Here is a 14,600-nt window from a genome sequence, read left to right as displayed (position 1 = left end):
GTAGGTGGGACTACAAGCCTGTGCAACTGCACTGGCTTTTTATTCCCTGTTAATCTTCATAGTGTTTATTTATGAGATTAGAATTGAAAGTATATTTGGGAGCAGATATAAATCATGTCTTTGTGATCCACATGCCCAGTCATTTTCAAGTGAAAATATGTTGATTGTGTCAATGTATTTGTCCTCTATGCCCCTTTATAATTAATACATCTTTTAGGTTCCAACCCCTGCGCTGAGGAAAATGGGGGATGTAGCCATCTTTGCCTCTATAGGCCTCAGGGCCTCCGCTGTGCCTGCCCCATTGGCTTTGAACTCATCAGTGACATGAAGACCTGCATTGTCCCAGAGGCTTTCCTTTTGTTTTCACGGAGAGCAGATATCAGGCGAATTTCTTTGGAAACTAACAATAATAATGTGGCTATTCCTCTTACTGGTGTCAAAGAAGCTTCTGCTTTGGATTTTGATGTAACAGACAACCGCATTTACTGGACAGATATATCACTCAAGGTTAGTCAAAAGAATTGGAATGTTAAAACTGAAGACAAGGAGGGAGAGCTTTAAAATGTCTGAGTCTTCGTGCTATGATCCCTCTCTCTCATTGCTTAGTAGGCAGAATGCAACCAAAGCCCTTAACTTTTTAAAAGAAGTCAAGGCCAAGGTCCATTCAGTTTTAATTGTCTTTTTTTTTTTTAAATATAAGATGCTTTGCTTGACTTCCTCTGCTTTGTTCCATTTGAGGATAATGAGTGACATTTTCTACAGATAAAGAGTAAGCAGTTATATAAATGGCTTATAGAAGCTTGACTCTTAATTTATTTTAAATAAAATTTGGTAGTCTGTCTCAGGTAGAAAACTCCAATTATGAGTTACTATATATATATATATATATATATATATATATATATATATATACCTTTATTTTCTTTTTCCTAAAATAAGTATTGAAAAGCATACTTAGTCAGTAAGAAGGAGGAGCTCCTGACCAGAAAATCTGGAGAATAGCTTTTGCTTCTTCTAGATAGTCCTGGGCTTATTTCAGATAACTTATATAAAATTTGTCTAATATGCAAAAATCATGGGGTATTGGAGCCAGAGTTGAAATCTAATGGCATTCAGTAAAATCTATTAATTGAGTGAATGAATGAAGTAAATAAATACATTTGACTTGTATTGTATGGCCTTCTACGTTTCCTCATCTTGAAAATAGAGATAATGCCTATCTCGCAGGGCCATTTTGAGGGTTAAATGAGAAAAATATGTATACAAAGTACTTAAGGTAGTGCTTGTCGAGAAGTAGCAGCTATTATTAATAACTTGAATTATGCTTTTGAGTTTGGGGGGGATTCAGAATTACAGTGGTAATAATGTGATAATAATGTGATAATGGTTAATACATCTTATATAAGATTGCTGAGATTTTTTCAGATGGACACAATGACATGACATACTCTCAAGAACCCTCAGGAAGCTGACTACCAGTTATGAGTCTACAACATTCTGGTCTTATCTTTTTACTTGATTACTAATAGATTTTAAAAGCAAAGTCATTCTGCTGTCTTACTAGAATAAATTTTTGGTCCTTAAGAATTATAAAATTTTCAAAAAAAAAAAAAAAAAAAGGAATTATAAAATTTTCTCCCTGGCTTGATAGTAAAACTTGAGGTCACAGTTGCATTTGTTAGAGGTTGACATCAGGTTTTTTCTGTTCTTATAAAATATGTGAATTATATTAAGAAACTATGCCTCTGGCTCTTCTGGATCCTCCCACCCAACAAAAACCAAAACAAACGTTCTTCCTGGATGGTGTTTTGTACTTAAGCCATGTGACTTTGTTGTTAATCTTATTTTTGCAGACCATCAGCAGAGCCTTTATGAATGGCAGTGCACTGGAACACGTGGTAGAATTCGGCTTAGATTATCCAGAAGGCATGGCAGTAGACTGGCTTGGGAAGAACTTGTACTGGGCAGACACAGGAACAAATCGAATTGAAGTGTCAAAGTTGGATGGGCAGCACCGACAGGTTTTGGTGTGGAAAGACTTAGATAGCCCCAGAGCTCTTGCATTGGACCCTGCTGAAGGGTAAACAGATTTTATGTATGCATTCTTTGCAACTATGTTGCACATAGCCCAACTATGGATTGTATTTTTGATGTCTTAAGTAATGCTGATTAGGAATCTAATAACTAAACCACAGGCTGGCTTTATTTTAAAACCCTTTAGTTAAGGGGTGCCTGGGTGGCTGAGTCAGGTAACATCCAGCTCTTGATTTTGGCTCAGGTTGTAATCTCAGGGTCTTTAGATTGAACACAGAGCCCCGGTTTTGGCTCTGCGTTCAGAATGGAGTCTGCTTGAGATTCACTCTCTCCCTTTCCCACTGCTTGTACTTGCACTCGCTTTCTCTCTCTCTCTCAAATAAATAAAATCTTTAAGATCCATTAGTTGAGATTTCACTGATTTAGAATAAATTACTCACTAGATTTTGCACTTGTCATTATTAACATTAGGTAGAGAAAGATTAGTGAAATGGATTAGTATTTAAATATTACCAATCATACTTACATGCTAATAAACAACCTTTTTGAAGGTATCAACTTTGCATTCGCTTACCCCCTCTCTCAAGTTAAACCAGATTCCAAAACCCACTGAAATAAGGCCATATACTAAGAAATAGTTGCATTTTAAAAAGCTCCATTTTAGAATAGTCATTAATTCAAAATGGTCAATTAGTTTGATCATTGTTATAAGCTTAGAGAACTTTGATATTAAATAGTAAACTTTTCAATTAATGGTAAGTTTTTTATTTACAATATGATATATTTTTCAAGGATAGGTGATCCTCTTAAGTGATTTAGCAAGTTTAAAAAAGCCAACAGCTAAGAAATCTGGAATTTGAAGAATAATTCCACATTTATGTATTTATTTTAAAGATTTTATTTATTTGTCCGAGAGAGCATGTACACGTGAACACACACAAGCAGGGGGAGCGGCAGGCAGGGAGAGCAGCAGACTCCCTGCTGAGCAAGGAGCCTGATGTAGGGCTGGATCCCAGGACCCTGGGATCATGACCTGAGCTTAAGGTAGACGTTTAACTGACTGGGCCACCCAGGCATCCCAGTAATTCCACTTTTAAAAGCAGAAGTTAGGGGCGCCTGGGTGGCTCAGTGGGTTAAGCCGCTGCCTTCGGCTCAGGTCATGATCTCAGGGTCCTGGGATCGAGTCCCGCATCGGGCTCTCTGCTCAGCAGGGAGCCTGCTTCCTCCTCTCTCTCTCTTTGCCTACTTGTAATCTCTCTCTGTCAAATAAATAAATAAAATCTTTAAAAAAAAAAATAAAAAATAAAAGCAGAAGTTAACAATGTGAACATACAAGCGTAGTTTCCTTGAAATAACATTAATCGCGTTATTAGCTCGTTACCATCTGGTTAGAAGGCCATAGCAAAGTAGTTCTGTGTGCTGACATGTTGTGATTGGATTATGGGGATCTTTACTCTAAGCATTAGTTACCAGACAGATAGATTTAATAGCTGGGACTAAGGACTCTAGTTTATGTGGCTGCTGGCAACCATGACATTTCTCTCTCAGTTGTTCCTCCTTCCTTCTTGTGTGCATGTGCCTGTCAGCTGACAAGTGCAAATACAAACAAAGCCCAGGACTAACTTTAATTTTCAGAAAGGCATGTTCATGCGTTGCTATCAAGTCAGCCATCAGCTGACAGGCTGAGAAGTGAATGTGTGTCTTCAGGTATTTGCTGGCATGTGGAGTGCTTTCCTAGTCCCAGTATTCAGAATGTCTCAGAACTAGCACCTTACCAGTTTACTTGAAAAAGCATTTAGCTAAGCATTAGATTCTAGTTCTCGCTCTGCCACGTGACTGAGTTGAAGAAATTAGATCATTCACATTTCTTTTATTGCTTTAGCCTCTTTACATCTGTAAAAAGTCTATACTGTGGGGGCTATTGTAAGGTCAATGTGAAAAACTTGACAAAATAAAATAAAAGCAAGAGAATGTTCTAAAATTTCACAGGGATTATAGTAGTAGTGTCACTGCCCACCTGACGCAATAGAAGGACACTCATTGCTCTTACATCTATAGTATGTTCCTTTGTACTGCGTGACCAAATACATTTCAAACTTTGCTTTTTAATTTCATTTAAAGACTATTAATTTTTACCTCCAGTGTACTACTGCAACTTGTTTTTGGGGAGAGTTGATTATGTAAGTCGAAAAACAAGTCTAAAAATTTAAAACTCAAATTACTTCTGTTCAGAAATATATAAAAAGAGATAAAAATATTTTATTTAGAAGTGAATCAGATTCTGAGACCAGAGCTTTAATTTATTGGTATCTTCTTGAATATTCGTTTTATAAATACAAAAGCTGCAGTAAGGAAATCATTGGTTTATTTCCAGTTTCTGGGTTTTGGATGGAACAAATTCATTGGAAAGACTAAAAGAAAGCTGACTCACTTCCTTTTTAGGATATGAGAAAAAATATTTAGTTGAGGTTGCCAAAATAATTGAAAAAATTGTAACCATGATTTTGTTTTATCAAATTCTTTGATTGAATGCGTATTTTCCTTATTTAGTTACTGTGTGCAAATATGGCCCTTTCTCCCAAATAACCAAAAGTGAATTGTTAAATATCTGTTGTTTTGGATTTAGATTTATGTATTGGACTGAATGGGGTGGAAAACCTAAGATAGACCGAGCTGCCATGGATGGAAGTGAACGTACTACATTAGTTCCAAATGTGGGCCGGGCAAATGGCCTAACTATTGATTATGCTAAAAGGAGGCTTTATTGGACAGACTTGGACACCAACTTAATAGAATCTTCAAATATGCTTGGTAAGCTTTACTTCTTTTTATTCAGACAGATCGTATGTTATTCTTCCTATGCAGAAATCTGTGGCTGCTTTTTACCATTGGTTAGGTACTATTAATAGAACTTCATATGAATGTCTAGATTCTTCCTCTCTCTGGCATTGTATCCTGTTTATTATTATTAATAGTGGGCCAGGTACTTGGGTTCACATCTCTTTATTTTGTGGAAATTTCATTATTGTTGGGCTTGTAATGGAATTTATAACTCCCTAGATATTCCTGAAGTGACTTTTTGTACTAGTAAAATACAGTATATTCATTTCCATCTTTTTATTGAAGGAAGAAGAAAAGCTCAACTTATAGACCCCTATGGAGAGAAAATAAGACTGCAGTCAAAACAGACCATTTGTAGGAGTTTAAACAAACTCATTGATTTATAGCAAGAATATAAGTTTGAGGCATGGGGTCAGACTGCAGATGGATTGATTTCAGTGGCCCGGTCTGGTTTTAAAATTGCTTTTAAATAAGTTGAGATAAATAAAATCCTATTTTAAATTGCTTACAAATGTCAGGGTGCCTGGGTGGCTCAGTGGGTTAAAGCCTCTGCCTTTGGCTCAGGTCGTGATCCCAGGGTTCTGGGATCGAGCCCCGCATTGGGCTCTCTGCTCACAGCAGGGAGCCTGCTTCCCTTCCTCTCTCTCTGCCTGCCTCTCTGCCTACTTGTGATCTCTGTCAAATAAATAAATAAATAACATCTTTTTTAAAATATTTAAAAAAAAATAAATTGCTTACAGATGTTATATTTTATATGTTACAGTCCCTTTTTTTTGACCAATAAGACTTACACTCTCACGTTTCATACCTCTGCTTCTCCCCTGTCTGCTGCCTTTCTGAAAATAGGACTTAACCGTGAAGTTATAGCAGATGACTTGCCTCATCCTTTTGGCTTAACTCAGTACCAAGATTACATCTACTGGACGGACTGGAGCCGACGCAGCATTGAACGTGCCAACAAAACCAGTGGCCAAAACCGCACCATCATTCAGGGCCATTTGGATTATGTGATGGACATCCTCGTCTTTCACTCCTCTCGGCAGGCAGGGTGGAACGAGTGTGCTTCCAGCAATGGGCACTGCTCCCACCTCTGCTTAGCTGTGCCAGTTGGAGGTTTTGTTTGTGGATGCCCTGCCCACTACTCTCTCAACGCTGACAATAGGACTTGTAGTGGTAAGCTGTTTCCCCGTAAAGCAAACTAGAATTCAAGGAGAAAGGAGGATTTTGAAAACACTGTGTCGTTCATGTTCTTTCTAGAGTAAAAAGTAGTTGAAGTCCAGAGTTGATTGTTTAACAAAAGAGAAAGACTAAAGATGGAAAAATGCAAGTTTTTGTAACTTACTATTTGAGGATATCTAATTGCTGTTACTTTTGAGCATTAAATATTTAGTGCACAATTGCATAGCTTCATTGAGAAAGATAGTCACACATGCATTACTCTACATAATTTATATTCATTCATTTTTATAAAGGAAGAGCAGTAAAAACAGTACAACAAGGAGAATCTTCAAAATACAACCTCCTTGTCCTTTGAAGTTCATAAAATAGACTAAAGGTAAAAAATTTAAGTGTGTAAGAGTCCGTGGAAAATGCATATGAGTAAATTTAGCCTGGTATGAAACAGATGTAAATATATGGGAATTAGCACATGTGTGAACGTAGTGGGTGTTCAATTCCAGTTGATGACCAGATGACCAGATCTCCTCATCCAGTCACGAATCCATATTTTTTTTTGGCTGCAGTATCTTCTGATATATAAACATTAGCAATAATATTACATATTAAACACACATAATCGCACACACACTTTGCTAAGAACAGCAAAACACAGTGTGTAATAAACATTTTTGGCTTAGGGAAACCTGGTTTCTGCCTCAAGTATATGTGAATGCCCATGTCTTGATGGATAGACAAGAAGTAAGTGGTAGATATGATAAAGAAATAGAGAATTCAATCAGAAAGAGTAAATTCATGGCAGAGAATTGTAGGAAATGGTTCACTAGGGTAAGTGGTAACAGAACTGCTATAGGATATTAGATTAACTATTAATTATTCAATTAGTAATATATAACAACATATAATAAATACATGATACAGAAAACATTACATATAACAAAGTAAAAATATATATCATATAAATATATAAACATTTAAATATAACATATATAATTATAGTAGATAAAGTAACAAATAATAGCATGATATAAAATAACTATTAACTATTCAATTAACTATTGAAATTATTTTGTGCCTGGAAGTATAAGAAGTCACATAGGAAAGGATTTAGTGTGTTCTGACACAAGGCTTCGGGTGTGAAAAAGGAAGACTATAAATTTATGTTCAATGATTTGGAGTCTTTGCCATGTATTAGTTTTGTGTTCTACTAAAGCAAGTCACACAAATTTTTTTTATGTGTGCAGTGTTAGGGCTGGGCTGAGAGAGAGAAGCAGACTCCCCGCTGAGCAGGAGCCTGAGGCAGGGCTCCATCCCAGGACCCTGAGCTGAAGGCAGATACTTAACCAACTGAGCCATCCAAGTGCCCCAAGCCATGAATTTTTTAAGCCTTAAATTTCCCATTTGTAAATGGGAATAATAATAACTACTGTGTAAGGTTGCTGTGAAAATTAAGATACAACATGATTTAATTGTATTTGAAGAGAAAAGGCATGGTAGCTGGGAAGTGAACTAGACTGGTGTGGTAATCAGGTAGATTTGCTTGGGATGGTAACGGTGGTGATGGAGAGAAGCTGCAGATTAAAGGTCTGTTCTGAAGCTAGAGTGAACAGAACTTGTTAATCGGTTGGATGTGAGGAAGAAGAGGATGGAGGGAGCAAGGATGACTTAGATTTTTGGTTTGAATAGTTAAGTTGATAGGAGATTAGAAGACTAGAGAGGAAGACTAATTAAAAAGTTCAGTTTTTGGCATGTTTGTATTGATTTTCCTATGGGACACTGAAATAGACATATTAATTATATAGTTGAATAGAAGAGGGGAGACATGAGGGTGGAGATAATAGATTTTGGAATTGCTAGCATGTATTTAAAATGGGTAAGATGACTTAGGGGAGAAGGTTTAGAGCTGGGGTCCGCAAACTTGCTGTAAAGGGCCAGAGAGTAAATATTTAGGCTTTGTGAATCATAGTTTGTCACATCTGTTCAACTCTGTCCACTGTAGCATGAAAGCAGCCATTATCAAGATATTTCTAAATTATGTCTGAATTCTGATAAGCTTTATTCCAAAACAGGCAGCAGGCCAAGATATAGCTGTGAGCCATAGTTTGCCAACTCTGGGTGTAGAGACAGGAAAGGATCTGGTAACCTAAGGAACTTTGAGGAAAGAAAGCACAGCCAAAGAGGTAGAAGGAAAAGCAGGCACCAGAAATAGGATTACTCCCAAAAAGAACTGTTGAATGCTGCTGAGAGGTTGAGTTAGGTGAAGCCTAATCTACTGGATTTTTTAATAAGGTGGTTATTAGTAACTCTAAAGAGAGTAATTGCAGGGAAGTAGTGGTGAAAGATTAGAGTTGGTCAAAATGTGAAAGGAGAAAGGGAAAGGGAGGTAGTATCTTTTTCAAGAAGTTTGACTTTGAATGGAAGGAGAAAATAGAGGTAATGACTGATGGAGGGTGGAGACAAGGGAAATATGGAAAGACTTTTTGAGATCATTATTTTAGCTGCTTATATCTGTGCATAATAGTTGGTGAGTGAAGGCCATGAGAAATCAGTGCTGGGAGTCCCTAATATCCGTCTCTCTTTGGTTACCTTTTGGTGATAGATCTTTAGTGTTCCACGAGGCTTTCTGTTGTGTGCTCTTTCTATAATGAGTACTATTTAATGTTTGTGTAGAGATATATTAGATTCCAAGACAGATTATGAGAGAATTTTAACACAAAGTACTTGCCATCAGAATGTTTTCCAGCATTGTGTGTGATTTATTCCTTGACCTGTGTTTCTTTCTTTCTTTCTTTTTTTAAGATTTTATTTATTTATTTGAGAAAGTGAGAAAATAGACAGTGGGAAGGAGCAGAGGGAGAGGGAGACCTGCTGAGCAAGGAACCTGATGCAGGGTTCAGTCCTAGGATCCTGGGATCATGACCTGAGCCTAAGGCAGACGCTTAACCAAGCCACCCATGCACCCCTGACCTGTGTTTCAAAAGTGAAATCAGATTGTGTTGTTTCTCTGCTCAAAGCCTTGCAATGGCTCCCCATTTTACACGAAGTAAAAACCTACTTCTTATTCCATACCCTACACTTTGCATCCCTCCCCTTTTGCTTCTCTAACCTCAGCTTCTACTCTTTTCTCCCTTGTTCTTCTCATGACAACCGCACTAGCCTTTTTGTTACTTTCAGATATGCCAGTTACTTCTGCCTTAGGACTGTTGTACTGCTTCTTGCTCTTTGAAATGTTTTTCCTGCAAATATTTTCATGGATATACTTCACCTCCAAGTCTTTGCTTAATTGTGACCTACACAGTGAGACCTGGTCTACCTTATTTAAACCAAATCATCCTTTCATCCTTTCTAGCATTGCCAGTGTTCTTTACCTGTACTTTTTCTTTTTTCTATAACACTTACCACTCTTTTATATCCTATACAATTTATATACTCTAATATTTATATACTATAACTTATTTATTATGTTAATTGCTTTTGTCTGTCTACTGGAATATAAACTCCTTGAAGCAGCATTTTTTGTTTTGTTTTCACTGATATATCTTAGGTGATATATCTTAGGTGCCTACAATAGTGCTTGGTAAATAGTAATGATTCAGGAGATCATTGTTAAATAAAAGGATGAAGAAGCAGTACAGACAGGACTTGGAAAAATACATGTGCTCTTTCATTCAACAGCTATGTGACCTTGGGGAAAAGCTTAACATTTCTGAGTTTGCTTACCTAAAAATGGAGGTGATAATTTTGGGGATTAACATCTAGAATGATGAGTGATATGTTGGAGGTCCTAAATAAATAAATGTTTGTTTCTTTTCCTTCCCAATTCTCTAGAACAATTTTATTCTTTTACCTTCAGAATTATGGCTATAGGGCTTTCCATAGTTATTGTCATCTAATGTATATTTCTTTATGTGTTTATTCCTTTATTCTTTCAATGAATATTTATTGAATGTCTGCTACATAATGGGCATCATTTGAGCCAGTGGAAAATGTAGCAGTGGATGAAATAAACATCACTCTCTACCCTCATGGAGCTTCTATTTTAGTGGAACAGATATTGAACCCAATAAGTAAAACTATATCACACGTTAGGAGATAAATGTTATGGAGAAATATTAAGAGCAAGAAAGGGTGAGGAGGATTGCAACATTAAATATGATGATCAGAGAAATCGTTACTGATAAAGTGACATTATGTCAAGAACTGAGAGAGGTAAGGAAATGAGCGAGGTGGATAGCTGGGAGAAGACCTTTTAAGTAAAGGGGATAGCAAATGGGAAGGCCTAAGGAGGGAGAATGGCATATCAGAGGAACACCTAGGAGGCCAGTGAGTAAAGAGATTAAGTCACAGAGGAAACAGGAAGCCAAATTGTGGAATCCCTTGCTCATCACCAAGGTGCCAGGTCTCTGTGGCACCTTTGTGCAAATTAGGGAAAGGTGTTTGCTTTGGGCAGCCATGCCCAAAGGTGCATGGCTTGGTTAATGACATGTGAACTGGATGTTGGTCCATACTCGGTGCCCTTGGCATAGTGCACAAATGGCCCATCACATGCAATGGACTTGGCCTTGTAGTTTATGAAGGTCTTACACAAGAGCGTTGCCTCCCTTTAAGCTGCAGGTGAACAGTTGTACCTTCAGAAGAGAGCTGAAAACCTCCCTCCTATGTAACACCTCATCTTTCAACTTGTGTAGCTGTCTTCATTGTAGAAATGCAAGACTCAGCCTGGATGACAATTTTTAAAGTACCATTTTGCAGAAGTTAATTGGGTTAGAGGTTACATAAATTAAGATGGATTTAGATTTATAAAATTGCATATTCTTTTTTACTTTAAGCACTGAATGACTGAATCAAGTCTTCTTTGAAGTAAGTCAGAACATTAGCTTCCTCTTAGAAATACTGAGCCAACTAATGTTGTTAATGCCATCCACAAACTTCTTGAAACAAGCATATAGGGGACCTGGGTGGCTCAGTCTGTTATCCATCTGCCCTTGGCTCAGGTCATGATCCCAGTGTCCTGGGATTGAGCCCTGCATCAGGCCACACACTCAGCGAGGAGCCTGCTTTTTCCTCTCCCTCTGCCTGCTACTCCCCCTCTCCCTCTGCCTGCTTTTCCCTCTCCCTCTGCCCCCTACTTAATGCACGCTCTCTCTCTGTCAAATAAATAAAATCTTGAAAAACAAAAAAAACAAGCATTTCTTTGGAGCCATATTCTACATTTCTAGAACACCAAACTATGGAATCTAATTGAAGGTTAAAACTGACTCAAACCTCCCAAAAACCAAAAAGCCCAGTAAAACAGTAGGAGCCAAATATATATTTGATTAATTGTTTTCCAGGCAGGAGAAGTTGGCAACTAAAACTCTTTAGTCTAAGCTTCATTGTATGTCTTAGTGTAAGTGGTGATTATTCTGTTAGAAACTTACTGTTTAGAGCCCCTCCCCTTTTTTTCTTGACTTACAAGAAAGTAATACTGCCAAAAAAATAATTCTTTAAAAAAAAAAAAAAAAGATAGCTACTCTGTTGTGACATGTATTCTTACTACTTAAGGCATGGGTTCTACTAAAACTGCTAAAAGTTGTAAGTCAATATGTGATGGAGTCAACTCCAGATAATGAAGGATTCCACTGGAATCATTGGAATACTTTCTGATCTTCTAAGCTGGGTATGGGCTTTTAGCCAGTGAAGTACTTATATAAAGCAGGATTTCTATGTTGTGAATGTAACATTGTGTGTCAATGATGCTTCACTTAAAAAATAAAAAAAAAATTCAGTGTTGTGAATACCAAGCTTCTTTATGAATACCAGTGAGTTTCTTTGGGATTGAAGCCAATGTACATTTGGGTATAAATGTAAAGTAAACCAGGGAAGGACACATAATGGAGTTGTGAAGAATGGGGCTTAGGAAGAAATAAAGCAAGGAGTTCTGGATCGCCCATTTATGTTTGTATTCATGAGAAGGACAAAATTCTACTGGATTTAGGTGATGACTGGATACCAAGAGAATAGAGTGTAATTATGGAATTTTTATATATTATGTTTTAATGAAGATGTTCAAAATGCTAGTAGACTTTGAAGTTGTCAGAAGCACTGTCAGGTGCTGTTGTTTTCTAGATATTTGCCTGCATTAAAGATAATTACATAGTAGTAATCAGTGGCTTACTCCCCAGGAAAGGGAAATTTAGTCTGTGTTGCATTTCCCTATTTCATAAGTTTAGGATATCATCTTAGCATCAGAACAGAATATTTTTTAGTGAAAATATAAATACAAGGTTTTTTTTTAATGAGGATCGGAGCTAATGAGTATAACGCATTTGTTTTTACTAGTTCTGTGTGTGTCTGTGTGTATGTGTGAGAGAAAACGAGAAGGAAGGATGGAAAGGGGAGGAGAGAGAGATTTTTACTGGCTCTCTGTCCTTACAGTTATCATATATACACAATGCAAAATAAAACCTGTATCTGTAGTCCATGAGGGTTTGTTTAATTTCTGTTAATACCAACTTTATTACTGCTACTGCTCAATAATAATGAGCAATAGTTATTTTACTCTACATTTATATAATTTTTCATTGGGGTATAATTGACATAATGCATTACAATTTTTAAAGTATCTTTATATATGTTGTAAAATTCTTAGAGCAACTTAATGCGCAGGATGAGATCATTATAACCTTATTTTAGAGTTGGACAAACTTTGACCTAAAGAGGTTCATTGACTTACTTATGATCAAGTGACTAGATAGTAAGACAGCTGAGACTAAAACCAGTCGTGAAGCTTTTGCTTTGACCTATGGAAGCTATGTTCCTGCCACCCACAAGAATAGGTTACGGAAGAGTAGGATTATTCATTTGGTGGACAAGGAGAATTTTGATATCATTATCAAATGCTTCTTGAAATTGAGTCTCCTTTTATACCACTGTGGACAAGATGGAACAAAATAGGCTAGCAGCGTGTCACTGAATAAATTCATAACTGGTTTGGTTGCATAGTGCTGATTAGTGTCACCTTGAGGAGAGTTTCTGGGAACATTCCAAAGGGTTTTGTTCTCAGCCCTACTTCCTTAGCATCTGTGTTTGTTTTGTATGAAATACAGGCAACAAGTTAATCAAACACTTGGGTGATACAAGACTTAGAGTAATTGTGTTTCAAATTTGCTCTTGTCCTTCTTTAAGCTCCAACTACTTTCCTGCTCTTCAGTCAAAAGAGTGCTATCAACCGCATGGTGATTGATGAGCAGCAGAGCCCTGACATCATCCTTCCTATCCACAGCCTTCGCAATGTCCGGGCCATAGACTATGACCCACTGGACAAGCAACTCTATTGGATTGACTCACGACAAAACATGATCCGAAAAGCACAAGAAGATGGCAGCCAGGTAATTCAGGGCTCAGTTAAAAATCTGGGTTTTTTTTTTCCTGGTAGTTGGAGTAACCAACCATCCTGTTTTACTTAATTCTTGAGAGAGAAAGAGAATGTGTGTGTGTGTGTGTGTGTGTGTGTGTGTGAGAAAGAGAGAGAGAGAGAGGGAAAGAGGAGAAGGGAGGGGGACTTCGAATTCTGGACCTAGCAGCTTTTTTCCCTCCTAATGATCTTTGAATAAACAATTGATGATTCCATTGGATTAAAATTTGTACAAGGAAGGTGCCTGGGTGGCTCAGTTGGGTAGTCGACTTCCTCTGGCTCAGGTCATGATCCCGGAGTTCCGTGTTGGAGTCCCACATTGATCTCCCAACTCTGCGGGGAGTCAGCTTCTCCCTCTGACCTTCTCCCCCTGTCCTTCTCCCCTCTCATGCTCTCTCTCTCTCTCTCAAATAAATAAATTTTTAAAAAATTATACAAGGAAAATTTATGCTCATATGTTGGGAATGACTTTGTCGCTGCCACTCATATCTGTTTTTGTAGTTTTTTCCATTATGGTTCCATTTACATGGAATGTTAGAAGCTTTTAAATCAAATAGACCTTGATTTTGATCTCAGCTCTGTCACTCACTAGGATTCTTATGAACTTCTTTTTTAAAGATTTATTTATTTATTTGAGAGAGAGAATCCTCAAGCAGACTCCCTGCTGAGTATGGAACTGGCTATGAACATGACCTGAACTGAAAGCAAGAGTAGGCTGCTTAACTGACTGAGTTACCCAGGAACCCCTTTTATGAACTTTTTAGCTGAAAACTATGCAAAGCTCATAGTCCACTATCTGTTACATAGTAGGTGGGGACGCAGTAAATAACAGTTCTATTATTATTAACTATTTTTAAAACGTTCAGAGGATAGGAAACTTATCAGTAAAATTAAAAACATCTAGGATATGTTATCACTAACCTAATGAGATGGAGGGGCTATTATATGGTGACTGTGGGATGGGGATGAAAATGCTATTAACAAATCTTGTCTATGCTTACACACCAGTCACAGTTTGCATGCTGTTATCCATACTACATGACTTTCTGTGGCTAAGCAGTTTTAAACTGGGATTGCCATAAATAATTATTAGTCTTCCTTATAGCAGTGATGGTGGATTTTGAGTGTATCAAACTTTGGGGAAATTGGATTA

The 14,600-nt window shown here is 37.3% G+C and overlaps 1 protein-coding gene across 2 annotated transcripts in view; it reads left to right on the top strand.

The window, feature by feature from the left end:
- The window catches only part of LRP6 (LDL receptor related protein 6), a 173,166-nt gene that overhangs the window by 113,627 nt on the left and 44,939 nt on the right, over positions 1–14,600 (top strand). For both annotated transcript variants that reach the window (XM_032347330.1, XM_032347331.1), the window contains exons 9-13: positions 218–507; positions 1,854–2,080; positions 4,661–4,845; positions 5,722–6,048; positions 13,219–13,421. In XM_032347330.1, the coding sequence (XP_032203221.1) occupies positions 218–507; positions 1,854–2,080; positions 4,661–4,845; positions 5,722–6,048; positions 13,219–13,421 (1,232 nt within the window). The remainder of the gene's footprint in view (positions 1–217; positions 508–1,853; positions 2,081–4,660; positions 4,846–5,721; positions 6,049–13,218; positions 13,422–14,600) is intronic.

The sequence above is a fragment of the Mustela erminea genome, chromosome 6 (genome assembly GCF_009829155.1).
Source record: "Mustela erminea isolate mMusErm1 chromosome 6, mMusErm1.Pri, whole genome shotgun sequence".
In the NCBI taxonomy this organism is placed as follows: domain Eukaryota; kingdom Metazoa; phylum Chordata; class Mammalia; order Carnivora; family Mustelidae; genus Mustela; species Mustela erminea.
This window is presented reverse-complemented; position numbering and strand designations above follow the sequence as displayed.